Source organism: Chinchilla lanigera, unplaced genomic scaffold (assembly GCF_000276665.1).
Source record: "Chinchilla lanigera isolate Chin_1 unplaced genomic scaffold, ChiLan1.0 scaffold00003, whole genome shotgun sequence".
NCBI classification, from domain to species: Eukaryota; Metazoa; Chordata; class Mammalia; order Rodentia; family Chinchillidae; genus Chinchilla; species Chinchilla lanigera.
Window position 1 is genome coordinate 29660716 of NW_004955404.1, and position 17509 is coordinate 29678224.

The window sequence follows — 17509 nt, forward strand, 5'->3', positions numbered from 1 at the left end:
ATAAAACAAGCAATCCAAGAGATAGGATTCCCAGATTAGAGACAAATGCTTTTACCTTTTTTCTGTTTGTTCTGCCTTCCGATTTGCTCTGAAGAGACCATCAAGTCCTTGATTTCTTTAAATATATTCATTAAAAATTTCATCAGTAATAATGACAGATACTCAACTCTATAAAAACAGATCAGTTTACATATAAAACAGGAAATAGCTGTTGAGAAAGCTGGTGAGAAGGATGAACTTTGATTCTTGAATTTGCTTGATTCCGAGCAGAGACTCAAAATTAAATTGCAGATGTTAGAGAAATACAGTAAAAGACTTAATAAACTGGGGATCTACAAGGCACAACAGGTCTACAGATGTGTTGTGTTGGATGTGTTTGCATTCTGAATGTGAGTCAGTGTTTACAGAGATGGCAGGTCACGTGGCTGCCGCCCTGGATTTTTGGGCTCTCCCGCAGCAGAGACCCAAATTCCTATGTGGGAACCCTCAGGGGCTGCTGAGAAGCGGCCAGGTGCTTTTGACAGGGCAGTTGCCCTTCTTGCCATGGTTCCACCACTACCTATGTCTCCCATGGTCGGCCACCTCCACTGTCTCCTCTGCCTTCTGTGACTCTTGATTTAAAACCTCCTCTCTTTGTAAGTGAGGTAACCGAAAAGCAGCTAACAATGCTTCATCAGTAGTCCTACAGATCATCGGCACCAGAACAAGATATGAACACCGTTATGCCACGAGTCTCCAATCAGTTGCTTCACCTGACATTTTCTTTATTTTCTCCTTTATTGTTTGGTTCCTGCCAGTTTATTTGGGTAGCATACTTAGTGCTCGCTTCACCAAGACATATACTAAAACCATTGTTATGGTGGATACACCATGTCACCTTGAGAATAGAGAAATTTAGAAGCTTAACTAAGTGACTCAGCAGAGGGCCATGGTCCTCACTTTGTGAACATCCTGAGCTTGAGGAAGAGGAAGGCACAGAGATGATGTGGGCAGATAGCCTGCATACAATATAAAGGAGGAAAAGAGGCTTGCTTTCCCCCTTTTTTTACTCTTGTTGCTTTTGCTGTCTTCTGCTGCCTTGGACTGTTGCCCCTGAGCCATGCCACCCTGCCTTGGAGCCAGCTGATTACGGACTGGAACTTCACAAACCATGAGCTAAACAAACCTTTCCCTTCTAAGGGTGTTGGGTATTCTGCCTCAGCAATGAGAGAAAAATAACCAAGACAACTGTTTAGCATACTTCATAACAGAGATAACTAAAATTATACACACTGTTTCTGCCTCCATTATTTGTTTTTCTTTCCTACTATATTTTCAGTTTTACAATTATAAATGGTTCAAAATAAATAGATAATGTTAACTAAGATATTAGTGGGTTTTGAAATAGTCAAACTAAAAGTATTTAGTACTCAAACCAAACTGTAATATAAATGCATTAATATTTCGGGAAGAGAAATGTGGTCATTCATATAATTGCTTTAGTAAGATAATGGAGTATGAAAATCAAAGACACTTTAATATTGGTATCTTCAGACTTTAATAACCATTCACAATAACAATGAAGTGATTTTTCCTGCAAGCTTTTTATCTAAGGCTTATAAGATATTTTTGATTAGCCTGGTATGTGGTTCTCCTGCTCAAAGACTAGATACTGCTCAGAGAAAAAATACAAGTAGTCACAATGTATAATTCAGTAAGAAAACAAAATGACAAAAAAACCCTAAAATCTTACCTGTTCAGGCTTTTGTTCATTTTGATGATATTATCCAATTCTTTACTTTGGGAAAAGAAAAAAAATCTCACATCACTACATGCCTACCCAGAGTCAAAGGGCAGATAAACCTTAGAATAGTGCTGAGTTATCTGAAAATAACAGAGGTGCCACTAGAGCCCTGATTATCCTTCAAGGCTGCTCTTCAAGGCCAGTCTCCCTTCAAAGAAGCCTTCCCTCCTGCTCCAAATGAACTTTGTTGGATCTCTTGCAGGATTTCAGGTATTTGGTATATCCTTTATGGACTGTCGTGCACTACACTTGTAGTATAACAGTTGCTCACTTGTCTTATGTTCATGCTCCTGCAGCAATTTTGAATTGAAATGCAATTTTACATTGTATCCTCTTCAGTCTTAAATATAAAGTCTTAAGTAGATACTCCATAGCATTTTAATTATGTCAATAAATACAGACATAATATCTTTGCACAGTGTACTTGCACATAAAATGGATACTAGAATGTGCTTGCTCATCTCTACGTCTGGATTCTTGAACTCTACCACCAACTCATTTCAGATCAGCTAAATGTGCTAGGCTATTTCCTATTTGAGAACTTCAGAGCCCTTTTGGTTGCTCTTTCTGGAGCAACCTATGTAAGCTAAGCATCTGGATTCAGAGATTTCCCTGAGACACGTGGGCCCAGCTCTCTCCCAGCCAGGCGTCCCTGAGATTGCTCTTGGTTGCTCCTGTTCATTCCTCCTCAGTGTGTCTTCTCCCCAATGCTCTCCCCCTCTTCCGCTCACCCCCACATCTTTCCTCTCGCCTTCTCACTTAGTCTTTTCATTCACAAATCTTGGTTCTCTCCTCTTGCAGCTCTCAAATTACAGGTTTTCCAGCATTTCTCAATGTCTCTTTTCTCCTGAGTGATCTTCAGTGTTGACCAGGAGGCTGTGGGACCTGGACACTCAGTGGTGACACTCTGAGGCTCCTGAGCTGGGGAGCACCTTCACTCCAATCTGGAGCTCTCTATTTATTCATTAGTGACCCTCGGTGAGTTGCTCTCAATTTTCCATTGGGGAAATTGGGAATAGTAATCACACTCATCTCAGAAGAGAACTGGTAAGTTAATGAACATAGAGTGCTCAGCATGGTTCCTGCCAAATCATAAATTCTCAATTAATTTTGTCCATTATCATAAATAGAACCTTAATGTTTAATTTAATAAATAGTTGCTATACTAATTTTAACTGAATTTAGAGATATTAAAATATTATATTATCCCTAGCAATATAGAGTGGCTGGGTCACTTATATGCAACATAACATTATCCTCAGGATAGCTGTCTTGGGCAGTCTTCGAGAGATCCTAGAAATATGTAAACAGCCATCACACAGCTGAATTCCTTTAAGTAATCTTACATATTCAGTTATAGGATTGAGAATAAATTTGCTGAGAATAAACAGTAAAATACAAACTTGCTACTCCTGATTTTTAAAAAAATCGATTAATGCTCAATATTTGTGTGGGACAAACTCTACCCAGACCCCTGACCTGGAGATCTATTCTTGTTTCTCACTCGAAGTTCTACCTGCCAGCTCTGAGGCTGCAAACCTGTTTGGGCCCAGAGAGAACGAACAACCTAAGAGTCCTATAAAGTTTTGCCCCAGACCTTTCGGACTGGCATGAGTCACAACAATGAGGTTCCCAGGATCTGGGATTGTTCATGTTTATCACCAGACAATTAGCATAAGCCATGAGAAGCACACTCTGTGGTAAACTGTATAAAATGGAGACTGTATTCTAAATGAAGAACTTGGGCTTTTAGAATGACTGTAAATTGATAAGAAGCTTGGATATTAAGTTCCACCATTGCATTGGCAACACATTAAATGCTCTTAATCAGATTATCAGTCACATTCTATTCCACAAAGAGCAATTTGGGTAAATAAAGCCATTCCTATTCCCAGTGGACAGTCCATAGTACATTATTCCTGGTCCATATCAAAGCAGCACTTCTCTCTGTGATGAATGTATGTGGCTGTGAAATTTGTGCATGATGGCTAGTGAGTGGGGACAGAAGGGAGTCAGGTCAAGAACTGCTGCTGTCATTGTTTTTGGTTTATACCAAACAATCATTTCCCATAAGCATCACTCATCTCTCCTTCAAACATTCTAACCATCCCCCAAAAAGCTGTCCGGTCTCTGTTGAAAACAAATATTACCTCAAACACAAGTAAATTAAGCGATCTAGGAACTTAAAGGAGAGAGAAATGGAATTGAAACATGAAGAATACTTTCTGTTCTCCTGCTGCGTGCAGAGCTCCTACTGGATTATAGATTTGCACCAAAATCCAAGGTTCCCTTTGTTTCTTCTTTTCTGCTCTTTTGACTGAGACAACAATATCTAGTAACAATCTTATCATTACCAAATTGCATTGGACACAGAAAAAAATTTGTTGGTTTCGGATTTAAACCATGGAGTATTTATCCTCAAGGTTTTCTCACTGCTCATCATGGTTTTACCATAAGCTGAAATATAAATGTCTCCTTTAGACAAGGCAGCATGTCAGACACTGCAAATGACATCTGGTGAATAAGAAAAAATATCTACCCTGAAAATTATGAAGACAGGGAAGATGTCACATTTACTTACACAAGCAGCACAAAACAAAGCAGACATGATTAGGCATCATAAAATATAAATAGTGGGGCTCAAATCACTTAGACAGGCAAAAATTCACATCTCACTGGACCACTCAGGGAAGACTCCACAGAGGAGGTGGTATTTGATTGGGTTTTGAAAGATGTAGGACCTGGATGGACTGACATAGCAGGCTTGAGGCTGGAGAAGGTTGCAGTGTGGATGGAAGAGCATAAATGGAAGCAGGTATCTGGTAATCATAGAAAAAAGCAATCTGGTTTTTAATGTAGGATAAATATATGCATTGGTCAGAAATAACCAGAACATTAGGCTGGAGCCAAGTTAGCAAAGGGTCTGAATGAGATTATGTATAAGGGACAATGGGGAACCAGGTAGTAGTTTGGGAACAGAAATGTACAGAAAAAAACTGGCATTTTGGATAGAAACAGCTTAGATGAAGGAAAGGCTGAAGGAGTGTAAGAAAATCTGAGTAGCTACTGTAATTATCTCCATAGAAATCAATGAGCGTTTGAACAGAGTGAGGCCATTTGTGCATGAGAGACCTCTTAGACATGTAGCTCATATGTGCTACACAGTGGGGGAAAGAGGGAAAGAATCGAGAGTGATCCCAGAATCTTGAGCCTATAGGAAGCAAAGAATAAAAGTCTGGAAATAGCACCTTTTCGGGTAAGGAAGTTGAACATGGCCTAAGACATCCTAAGTGAGGTTTGGGGAGATAGCTAAGGAAAGGCCTGGGCCAGCAGCACAAATGCAGGACTGAAATCTGGAATGATATTAAGCAGCTGAGACCCCCCAGGATAAGAAAAATCATCAGAAGGAAAATAAGAGGACGAATGTCCATAAATGTCAGTGCCATCTATCATTCAAAGGTACTTAGGCAGAGACTATGATGCTTTCTTCCTCTAAATTATAGGTAATAAAGAGCATGACAGATTTTTTCATAATTGGGACTCTTAAAGGTATCAGTAGGCATTTTCAGAGCACACAGAAAAGGAAAGATCAAGCTCATAAGCTCGGCGATCTCACCCCTTGTTAGTTTTCTGAAGTGAGGTTGCCACCTTGATGATGTCATCAAGATCCTGAGTCCTTCAAACAACAGAAAAAAGGAGACAGGTCAATAGACAGTACAGCTAGCTTTGAAGCAGGTATAATTTCACATTTGTTTCTAGTAAAGCAAATGATAGTCCATGTCCTCTTCATGAATTAGAGTGTAGTAGAATAATAAAATCGTTCTATCACACTGGCTCATTTACCACTGACGCAAACACATGTACACACACATACACACACACACACACACACACACACACACACACACACCCTCTTTGTCATCCCACCTGGGTGCTAGCTCTGCCATCTAGTGCTCACTGAAATAACTACATTTTCTCCTAAGGACTGCTATTAATGGCTCCTGCATTCCAAACTTTAAAACCTGGAAAAGAAAACCCACTAATTGCACAGGTAAATGCAGAAGTAAGTTCAGTAGCTTGTCTCCAAAACTCAAGGACAATTAATCCACAAGGACAGACAATTAGTCCCTCAAATGATGTGAAGGTGTCTGTCTTCTCCAGTTCCAAAGGAAAAGGAAGTACATTTTAAACTATGGACTAGGTGGAAACATCTGAGACATAAAGGGCTTGGACCCATGGTAATCTCCCTTAACGTGTAATTGTTTGATCAATCTTACATGCCTATATCTGGTTATCAAATCACTTTGAAGATAACAATATGTAATAGAACAACCATTGTTAATTTCCCACCACCTTGTTTTGAAATTCTGTATCATTTTTATTGTTCTATACTGTTTTGTTTATATCTTTGTTTTATTTTGTTTTTGTCCTTTTTAAATAAAAAAGAGGAAAAGAACAATTAATGAAATCCACATAGGTTCCCCTATAACGAAGACAAATTTTTAAACAAATGTTTCACAGAGGGTCAACAGGGTTCTTGAAGAAAGGATTTTGCCATCAGGTTTGGCAAATATAACCTACTTTTGGTGCTTCAGAACACACAAGCGTGGGCTCTGTGTGTTCTGAAGACTGTGAAAAGTCTTACTGCAAAGGACACTATTTAACTGTCTTTCCTAAATGTTCCATTAAACCATGATTTACAGTAAAGTCTTTATTTCACAGAACACACATTGACATCGTGTGTGGCACATGGAATGGTTTGGAAAATGTTGAGCTGCACTTTAATTTCCTAGATACAAAAAAAAATTTCCTCCCAAAGGTAAGGTATATCCATGTGGTGTGTTTCCAACCTGAATTCTTCTGAGAATCAAAGTAGATAATCCAAAAAAAAGTGTCAATTTTGAACTTCAAAACATCTCTCACATGCAAATCTGATTTATTTCACTCAGGAGTATGGTCTCTAGTTGCGTCCATTTACCTATAACAGTCTCAAGTTTATTTTCTTTAAAGCTAAGTAATATTCCATCATATAAAAATACCACATCTTTTTTATTTATTCCTCAGTTGGTAGGCATTTGAGTTGTTTCCAAGATTTAGCTATTATAATTTATGCAGCTATAAACATGGGTGCACATATATCGCTGTGGAATGATGTTTTCAATTCTTCTGGGAAAATACCCAGAAGGGGAATAGGTGGGTCTAATGGGACCCCTAATCCTAGTTTTTTGAGGAATCTCCACACTGATTTCCACGTTGGTTGCACCAGTCTACACTCCCATCAGCTGTGGAAAAAAAAACTCCTTTTCCCCTGTTGTCTCCCTAGCATAAGAAACTGCAAGAGTAAATAAGATCCAAAAGGTACAACATATGTTATGCAAGGGAAAGAAACTGCTCAAAAAGCAAGAACAATTGGGATAAGGGAAAAGAGAAAAGAAGGAAGGAAAATATATACACGCAAGATAGCTAAGATAATTATACTACCAATTTCCATTCATTGAAAGGAACAGTTAGTGCTTATATTGTTTGATCATTTTGCATGCCTATATCTGGTAATCTGAGCAACTACTTTGGAGATAACAAGATGCAATATAATAACCATTGTTAATTTTCTAGTATCTTGTTTTGAAATTGTGTATTGTTTTTATTCAGTTTTTATTCTGTAAAATAAAAAAATTCTCAGTTTAAAAACTTGCCCACCAGAAATAGTACAAAGAATCTATAATTGAGATCATATCAAAATTAAAAATCTGCACAGCAAAGGAGACAAAAGAGTGAAAAAATAGCCTACAGAATGGAAAAATTTTTGCCAGCTAGTCCTTACAGAAGGCTAATATCTAGACTATATAATGAATTCAAAATATTATATCTCTCAAAATAAAAGACCCAGTCAAAAATGGATAACTGAAATGAATGGACAGTTTTTAGAAAAGGTACAAATGGCCAATAAATACATTTAAAAATGTTCAACATCAGTGGCCATTAAATTAAAACAACACTGAGATTTCATCTTGCTCAGAAAATAATGGCAATTATTTTATTTATCAAGAAATCAAATAATAACAAGTACCAGAGAGGCTGTAGGCAAATATGAACACTTCTACATTGTTTGTGGGCATGTAAACTTGTACAGCCACTATGGAAATCAGTACAGATATTCCTCAAAAAAATTAAAACTACAAATTCACTTAACACAGTTATTCCCTTTCCAGGTATCTTCCCCAAAAGAATTAAAGACATTGTACATTACAGTGGTGCCTGGATACCCATATTTATGGTAGCATAATTCATGATAGCTAAATCTTGGAAGGAGCCTATATGTCCGTCAACAGACGAATGATAAAGATGCGGTATTTATATGCAATGGAGTATGTACCACTCTGCCAGAAAGAAGGATCAACTTGACTCATTTGCAGGAAAACTAAACTAGATAGGACACACAAAACAAGAGGTACAAATCAAGACTGTCATCAAGAGACCAGATATTGGCAGATGTCACTTTACCCAGAGGAATCAACACAATTTGTGAGCCTGTCCCTGATGCTACGGCGGGAACTGGCCATGACTTTTTACAGCCAGCACTAGGCAAAGCTGTTGCGGCACAAATTCAGCTCAATGACTGAATTTGCACTTGTTCACTTATACACCCACACCGACTATGTCACAGAGCTCAGGGCAAGTGCTGGGAATAAAGAGATGAACATGCTTTCCTTCCTCCGAGGGATTTAATCTTGTTCTGTTACCATGTTCAGATAGTTTTGATTGTTTTCTAGTGCAAAGTTTAGGATAAAAATACAAGGAACAAAATTTTGTAAGTACCTATAACAGTATTTATTACCCACTATGTGGAAGTAAGCTGGAAAACTGATTTTTTCTATTTGAATATTTTGTACTTTCAAACTGTTCTAATAATGCATAATTTCTCATTGCTACAATTATATCTATATAATTGATATATATATATATATGGAGATATAAAGATAGCAATAGAGATATATATAATTGTACCTTATGCTTCTTTCAGTAGAGCGTTTGGTTTCTGTGGATATACCAAGTTTAGGTGGAGATATCTGCCTGCAATTTTAAAGGTAAAGTCTGTTAGGTAAGAAAACACATCTCTGTTAAATTCAAATTTATAAGAAGTCGCTTATGTTCAGAAAGATTGACATGTGTTAGAAACACAACTATTTGACATAACAACTTTTCCTGAGTTCTTTGGGCTGGCTGAAGCTCAACTATGTCATATTTAAAAATTTAAAGAATCCAATATATTAATTTTACAATTTTACATATTTCTAAACTACAGGCTGTACCTGTTAATAGTTTTTCCATGTTTATTTGTTTGGCCTCCATTCATCAGAGCATTTTCATACTAATTTCTATTAAATAATGGGATAATATTTGAAAATATCGACAACCTTTTTGTCATTAAGCATCAAAGAGATGATGCTTTTCTTAAGGATTTATTCCATTTGAGCATCATCAAAAATATTTATTCGGATAAGACAGGAAGTAAGTCTATATTTCACACATACCCGCCCTGTTGAAAATTACCATTCTGAGCTGACAGCATTAAATTTTATGATGCTAGGTTCTGTTGCAACAGATAATACAAGGCCTTCCTATGCACTTCTAAGTATCTGGTTGACCTACTTACACATTCCTGCTTGTTCTCAAGCTAGTTTTTTGTTCTCTTGAGGACATTTCATTAATTACATAGGAAACACTTCTCTTTCATATTCTTTCATTAAAATCATCTTGCTGTAAGTAAAGTAATCAGGGTTTAAACAACACACCAAGTTATCCTAATTTTATTTTTTAGATCACTGCTGAAAAAAAATTAGTGGTGAAAGCGGATTAGACCAATTCCTGTAAAATTTAGCTTCCTTTGAATCAAAACGAGCTGACTGTGTTAGTGTCACTGACTGTAGGTTAGAATTTTGGTGGTACAAATAATTTATTTTAGCCCTTTAAAAACTCCTGTTCAAATTGAGATTTAATTGTTCAATGCGATAAGTGTAAAAGGAAAAATCAGGTAAACTAAAAAGCTTGAGAAGTTATTTTTAGGAGATAATTATAACTATTGTACAAATGAAAAACCATAATCTAATCTATACTATTAATGAGTTCAGTGAAGAAATATTCTCTTGACTCATTTAAAATAACTATGCTGTCATCCTCAGAACAAACTTCCAAAGATCCTGAGAAGTGTCACTGAATAGAAGTTTAATTTTACCCCAATAGGACAGACAGCTACTGCTGTACACGGGCCTGCTTCACAGTCAGCACTTTCTAGCTGGATACCCTCTCACTAAAGAACAGTTCTGCAATTGTGCCTCATTGAAGAATAGTTCTACAATTGTGTCTTACACTGTGTCAAAAAAATCACACCAAGAAGCACAAGTACAAAAGAATCAAAGGCGGGCAATCAAGCAGATCTAATGTATTCAGTCTTTGCAATCTCACACTAATAATGGAAATGTGGAAGTTACATCTTTCAAAATGGTTCAAGATTATTAAACAGCTTAACAGGAACACATGGGAGGGCTTTCAGGTCTCTGAGTTGGTGTCTGAGTATTAATAATAGAGTGGCAAAGATTTGAAGTGGAAAAGCAAGTTTGTTTTTCCCGATCCTGAGATGTTAATTAGGAAATCGTTCAAAATTTGTATAGTTTGAAATAAATTGAAAATCCCTTAGCTAAAAATATTAAAGAACAACCCAAAATTTTTCTGACATACTTGAGGATCTGAGAAGTAACATAAAGTTTTAAGAATATGTTTTATCAGAAGTGTAGCTCTTAATAATAAATTTAACCAAAAGTGAATATAAATCATACATATACATATATGTTTTAAACATTTAATCTTTTATATTTTATGTTTTATGTGTTTAATATGTTTTATATTTATATTATAGCTGTATAAATCTTTAATATAATGACATTATATAATTTATATTAAATATATTCATATTATAACCATATATTTGTATATTATAGAATACTTATATTTATATTAAATATAATTTATATTTCAGACATATAAGATATGTATGTCCTATATATATACATTTGAAGCTAATATGTAAGAAGTCTGGGCCAAATACTTCTTGAACATGAATATGATTCCATTTATACATTAAAGATGTATTTCCATAAGATAACATGCCTCAGGATTGTAAAGCAAACATAAATGCACAGTTGTACTGACAGATAAAATAGAAAAAGCTCTATAAATGCTGCATTAATAAATGTGCACCCAAATCATACCCATGTTTTTCATGAAGCAGGTAACAATTTCTTTTCTCTCATTTCCCTCGAACTTAATTCTGGCAAGAAATCCTGAAGCGTTAGGTCTTACCTATTCTCCTGTCTCAGCTGCTTTGGAGAAGCAACAGGAGAACTGGGCTTTGGTGGTATTGGAGGGTGAACAGTTGGGTTCCTTTAAAACAGAAAACAGCAGTTTATTTCACCATTGAAACATAGTGGATTTTAACATCTATTAACTAAATGCATGTATTGCTTACATGGAAATATCTCTTATATCTTACAATCCCTATTTAAGGGACCTGAAGTGGCAGAATTCATTGAGTATGAACTTCAAATATGTCATATATTTAAGATATGGGTATTTTTAAAGTCCATGCAATCAGATTTTTGGGAATTCTGTCCATTTTAACTATAGTTTAACTATGGTATATTCTTCAAATACCATACATAATATTTTCTGTATATTTAACTCAAATCATGGCATTTTGATTCAGCAGCATGCGAGCACAGTGAATGATTCTGGGGCATTAACATATAAGCTTCTTTAGGAATTATGTCAGCTGTAAGACAGCTATGACAACAGCAAGGGAGGTTTTCAATTTCACAGACCTCAAGGTAAACTTGAGCAGAAACTTTTAATTAAATCTGATTTAAATTCTGTCAGCATAGGTCAGTTTGATGCTAGCAAGGTATAAAATATAGTCAGCTCAAACCTTCCACTGAAGCACCAACATAGTCTCTGAGTTAGCGTGATATGGTGATCGAGGAACTGGAGATGAGCACTTTTGTGCCCATGTGGGATTGTATCAGCACCTTATCAAGGGCATGCTACCACCAACCCCCACCCTGCCTTCCACAACCACCACCATTTCAAAGGTTCTCTATTGTTAAGATAAACTCTGCAGCTAGTAAAACTACCCAGGTGACAAGGACTCCACAGTGCCTTGCGGCCTCTGTAGTGTGCTGGGTACAGTCAGGTTGCCTGAATTGTCAGCTATGTGACAATGAGTTAACCTGATTTTGCTTCTTCATCTACAATAATCTTTCTGATAGGATTGTTGGAGTGTTGTCAGGACTGAATAAGACCATGGCTTTATTCAATAAGTATTTATTGGTAGCTTTCTACATGAAACATACTCTCTGAGGTAGATAACATTCCTGCTCTCAAAAGGCTTTCAATGTGCAAATAAGTATGTGTTACAGGGAGAAAAGTGCTATGTAGAAAAACAAAACAAAATGAAGAGATAGAATGAGGGACGATGCATGTTATTTTATTTCGAGTGGCTTGGGAAAGCCTCTCTGTATGGTGAAATTTGAGCTGAGATCTGCAAGAACTACTAGTGATTCCTCAGGCTACCAGAGGAAGAGGCTATAACTATGGGACTATGGGTGTCATGATCCTGGAGATGGTATGTGACATCTGAGACTGGATGAGACTCCCAGGGGAGTCAGGGTAAGCAGAGATGAAAAGAGGGCCCACCGTTGGGTCCCCAGATCCTGCAGTATTTCAAGGTCAAGCATAGGAGAAAGAAACAACAAAAGGGTCTGAGGAGGAGTGCCAAGAAGAAAAGAAGAGAAAGACAAGGGCTCAGCATCCTGGAAGCCAGCTGAGAAAAATGCTTTGAGGGAATAATTGGCCTCCTGTTGAGAGACCAAATTAAACAAGGGATGAGAAATTAGCATGGCTTTGGCCACATAATGGTCATTGCTAATCCTGAAAAGAGCAGTTCGTGAAACATTGTGGAAAAAATATTAGAAGAGTGGGTTTGGGGGAAATGGGAAACAAGGAATTAGAAGTCTGAAGCAGGTGCTTTGCAGAGAAGAGCGAGGAGAGACTTGGTGGGTCAAGGAAGGTCAGAACTACAAGATCTGACGACCGGGATGACCGGGTGAATTACAAGGCAGGAGAGTGGTGGGGGACTGCCACATAGATGTTGCTGAGAAGCGGAGGAGCCCAAAGCACATGTGAGGGCTTTGGTCCTCGGTAGAGGCACAGAGCTCAGGCACTGTAACAACAATGCCAGGGATAAGATGGATACAGCTTAGCTAAGTCAGATGAGAAAGAGCAAAATGAAAGACGGACAATAGGAAACAAGGAGCTAGATCTTGCAAGGGGGCCAAGAGAGGGAGGGAGGGAGGAGGAGCGGGGAAGGGGATGAGAAAAGAATTAAGCTGTGTTACACACATGTATTAACTCCCCACAATGAATGTAATCATGATGCCCTGCAAACATGTCCTAATAAAAATTAAAAAATAGAAAAGGAAAGTGGACCCAAGAAATGTACTATGATGATAGTAATAAGTCATCACTAGATGGGATTGCTGTATGCCAGAATCTTTCCTAAGTACTTTACATGTATTAACTCATTTAATCCTTAATGCATTCCGGAGGTAATTACTGTTTTGCTTCCCATTTTTCAGATGAAGAGACTGATGTGCAGAAGAGGAAAGAATCCCAGGGATATACCCTGTAAGGATCAGAGTGGGAATCTGAACCAGGAAGCTGGCTCCATCAGCCCACCCCCATGCTCTACCGCCTCTCAGGGATCCTTGGGCACCGCCTATGGCTCAGCTGAGGTTAGCACTCCTGGAATTCAAATAGGGCCATTGGCATTGTTTTCCCTTTCCAGATTCAGCTGCTTTGAGAAGAGAATGCACAGGGTCATACCGAGTTACATTTACAGATTAGCCAAGTGAGTATGGCACAAAGAATGCCGGCACGGAGTGGAAGGGTGTGCAAGGAAGGGATCCCAGTGAGATGCTGCAGGGTGTGAGATGCGCAGGCAAGGACATGAGGAGCGAGCGGCTGTGAAGAAGACAGTAGAATCCAGGGCCTGGTGGCTATGGGGGAATGATACAGCCTAGAGGACTGGAGAGAGGCAAAGTGGGACAGGAAGAGGGAAAGCTTTGGGGCTGGCATTTGGGGGAGTATATGGTTATGCACAAGGGTGAGGTTGGTGGGTGGCTGAGTCAGGGTGAAGGATAAGAACACTGCAAAGGATTCAGGGATGTGAGAGGCCAGGGTAGGGGTAGGGGCTCCGTGTGGACACTGAAATTGCCAAGCATCAGCATGGAGGTGAGTATTTGTGACAGACAGACATGGCACCAAAGTCTTCATAGAACAAGAGTGAGTGACTCAGAGATCTTCAGACTTCGGGAAGGAGTCAAAGTGGACAGAAAGTGTCAACAAAGACCAAAGGAGATGCATGCCCTTCCTCAGGCTTTGGGGTAGGTGAGACTGGGGAAAGACAGTCCTTCCTGGAAGCAGGGCTGCAGCAGCAAGTGTGGGAGAATCCACATAAAGGTCCCTGAGAAGGGGCTGAGGAGCTCAGGGCATTGGGGAGGATGGATGTGCAGAAGAAGGCAAGGACTGGAAGGTCAGGATAACAGTAGGTTGGGTGAGGCTCAGGACATACGGCGTCTGTAGGAACGGTCCTGACAATAGTCTTACAGCGACCCACAGGCACAGCCATGGGGACATGATGGATCGGTCCTGAAGACTCACTAGGCCAAGGTGGTGAGGTTCTGGGTAATGGGCAGTGGAGCAGCAGAGCACGGAGCACAGTAGGTCTCCTGAATCTTGTTTTGATAGTAGCTTTGAAGCCAGATGAAGGACACAAAGCACTAGAATAATTTACTGGGAAATAGTCTCCCCCTGTTGGCTTAGTGCTAGATTCTGCAGTTAAAGATAAAAGCCAACACATTGGGTACATCGATCATAGTCTTTGGTGTGTTTGTGCAGATTAGCTGATTACAAGTTTTCCCTGCAGGAGAAGAGGCAAAGCGGAAGGAGGTGGTAAGTCCTGGGTAATAACGGGCTGCACAGGGCTCTGAGTGTTGAGGCAGGAGTGCGGTAGCAAGAGGAAATGTGGGGTGACAGAAAGGAGAAATGGGCCACTGCCAAGCTCAGTTTACGTCAGAATCATGTGGATGAAGTGCTAAATTTATTTCATGATAGAACAGCCCAGGCCTCAAAGAGGAGGGTGAATACTGACTGGGTAGAAAGGTTGGATAAAGACAAGGAGATCGGAGATGGTTTGGGGGCACGCAGGAAAGAATGGTGGATGTAAGGTTGTAAAGGACAAGGAAAGCAGTGTCAGTTTAGGTGAGGAGTTTGCACCCTGTTGGGCAGGGGCAGGCAGTGACAGGCTGACTCCAGCTCACCCCCAGGAGCTTTCGCTGGGATCTCTGCAATGACAACCGCAGATGACAGAGCCCAAGCTGGGTGAGACAGAGGGGATGAGAGAAGTCATTCATGCCGTGCCAGGAGCACAGTGCCATCCAGGCGGGGGTACTGAAGTGGAAGAGCCAGGCCGGAAGCTGTGGCCTGGCTACTTTGGTCAGAAGGAAACAAGGGATACTTACTGGAATGATTCTGATTGAATTCTGATTTGGGGCACAACGCGTAAGCTTGGGAGAGATGACCCAGCTCTCCCCTGTGCCCTTGCCTACACCTCAGGAGGGCTTGGCAAATCTGTGCCGGCACGGTATTGTCTGTGATTCTTAAGAATAGTCTTGACAAATAAAATTGCAGCGTTCAAAAGAAACACGTGAAAATGCACAGATTGCAGCCAAAGGCCAGAGGTAAAAGGTAAAAGAAATAACCCCATGAAAAAGGCTGTTTAGATTATTTCATTTGCACAAACTGCTGTAAAGAGCACTTTTTTTCAGCATGGCTTTTTTTTTTGGATAGTGCACTTGGTTCTGTGACTTATTACAGCACGAGTCTAAGTTCCACCAAGAATAATCCACCCTCATCTTTAATTGTGAGTTTTGCTTTTACTTTTTACTGGACTCAGCTTTCAGAGTCCCTAAATGGTTTTCATTTCAACAGTGGCAAGACAGATGTAATTTATATTGGTCAACCCTCAGGATCTTGTTAGCTTGCATACATTACTCCCAGGTGCTCACATACATTATTTTATTCAATTTACCCATGTAACCTGTGGGGTGTGTATTAATTTTTATTATTTTCAGGAAGTTGGGTAATTTTCCCCAGATCCACTTTCTGTAGGTAGCTCAGCCATGGTGTCAATCCCATCTTTGTGATGTCAAACTCTATGCTTTTTCTCTGTATCATGCTGTATCCAATCAACACTCTTGTAGGTATTTTAAATGAAAATCTATTTTGCTCTGAAACTGTTCCTTGCCTAAAATATTCAACAAGCTCAGTGAGCATTTATTCCATAACAGCACCAATTATGTCAGGGCAGACAGCACTGTACGGGCAAAACTGGACCTTCATGAGCAGGAAAAGGTTTAGTGCGTGCTTCTGAAGAGTTTACACAATGCCAGGCCATGTTCAAAAGAATGGTCACTCAATGATGTATCATTATCCAGCAGTCAGAGGCCATTTCAATAAACACAGTTAACGGGGCATACACTGGACTCGAACTCCAGAGACATAGATCCAGGCTTAGCTTTGCAACCAATATTCTGCTTGACCCCAGAAAGGGCACTAATTCTCCCTGAACCTCTTTTTATTTATCTATAAAAGACAGACATAAGTGTGGATCTTTGAATGAAAACCACTATCTTCCCAGGAGAGGGCAGAGTTATTGCAAAGGATCCCCAATTCCACAAGGCCCTGAGCACCTCCTACAGATTAAATGCCTTGACATTCATGTCCTATACTTAGCAAATGTATCTAGATGCTGCTAAGGTTTAAACAATTTTAAATTAAGGCTGGATCTAGAAGGACATAAATTGGTTATATGGTTCTGATGTGGATTGTCCCCTGAAAGTTCACATGTTGGAGGCTTGGTCCCCAATAGTGGAGCCTTTGAGAGGCAGAGTCTGGTGGGAAGTGGTTAGGGCACAGGGTGTGCTGGCTTGGAAGGGACTGAACATGTGATTCTTGGAGGATCCCAGTTAACAAGAGTGGGTTGTTACAGGAGAGTGAGCCTACACCCTGCATCCTTCCCAGCCCTACACTCTTGCCCTCTCACACACACTCTTGCCATGATGCTATTCACCAGAGGCTGAACAAATGAGGCTGCTTGGTCTTGAAATTCCAGCCTCCAAAACTGTGAGTTAAATAAATCCCTTTTCTTTTTAAGTGCTCAGCTTTGGGCATTTTATTATAGCAACAGAAACACCCTCATACAGAAAAGACACAAAGCGATACACATTTTTAAATCTTAAGTCATAGGAGCTTTTGGACCTTAGATTTTCCTCAGATACATATAGCAGAAACAGTCCTATAATTTTCACTAGAACTGAAAAATCTTTTAGCATTAAAAAGGAATCTATTCAAAATAGATTGTAGACCTATATAAAAAAACAACACTACAAAACTTTTACAAGAAAGATTGAAGGAAATTTTTATGACCACTGTTTAGGCCACGAGTTATTTAATATGACATGAAAAGCATTATTCACTTAGCAAAACTTGAAAATGGAATTTTGGCAAATTAAAATAACAATGTTATTTAAGATTCTAAGTCTTAAGAAATACATT

General features: G+C 39.1%; 1 protein-coding gene across 8 annotated transcripts in view; it reads right to left on the reverse strand.

Annotated features, from left to right (window-relative positions):
• The window catches only part of Scel (sciellin), a 108164-nt gene that overhangs the window by 41006 nt on the left and 49649 nt on the right, over window positions 1-17509 (reverse strand). For all 8 annotated transcript variants that reach the window (XM_005374156.2, XM_005374155.2, XM_013516400.1 and 5 more), the window contains 5 exons: window positions 11141-11221; window positions 8789-8854; window positions 5400-5459; window positions 1733-1777; window positions 56-115 (listed from right to left, as the gene is read on the reverse strand). In XM_005374156.2, coding sequence (XP_005374213.1) covers window positions 56-115; window positions 1733-1777; window positions 5400-5459; window positions 8789-8854; window positions 11141-11221 — 312 coding nt within the window. The remainder of the gene's footprint in view (window positions 1-55; window positions 116-1732; window positions 1778-5399; window positions 5460-8788; window positions 8855-11140; window positions 11222-17509) is intronic.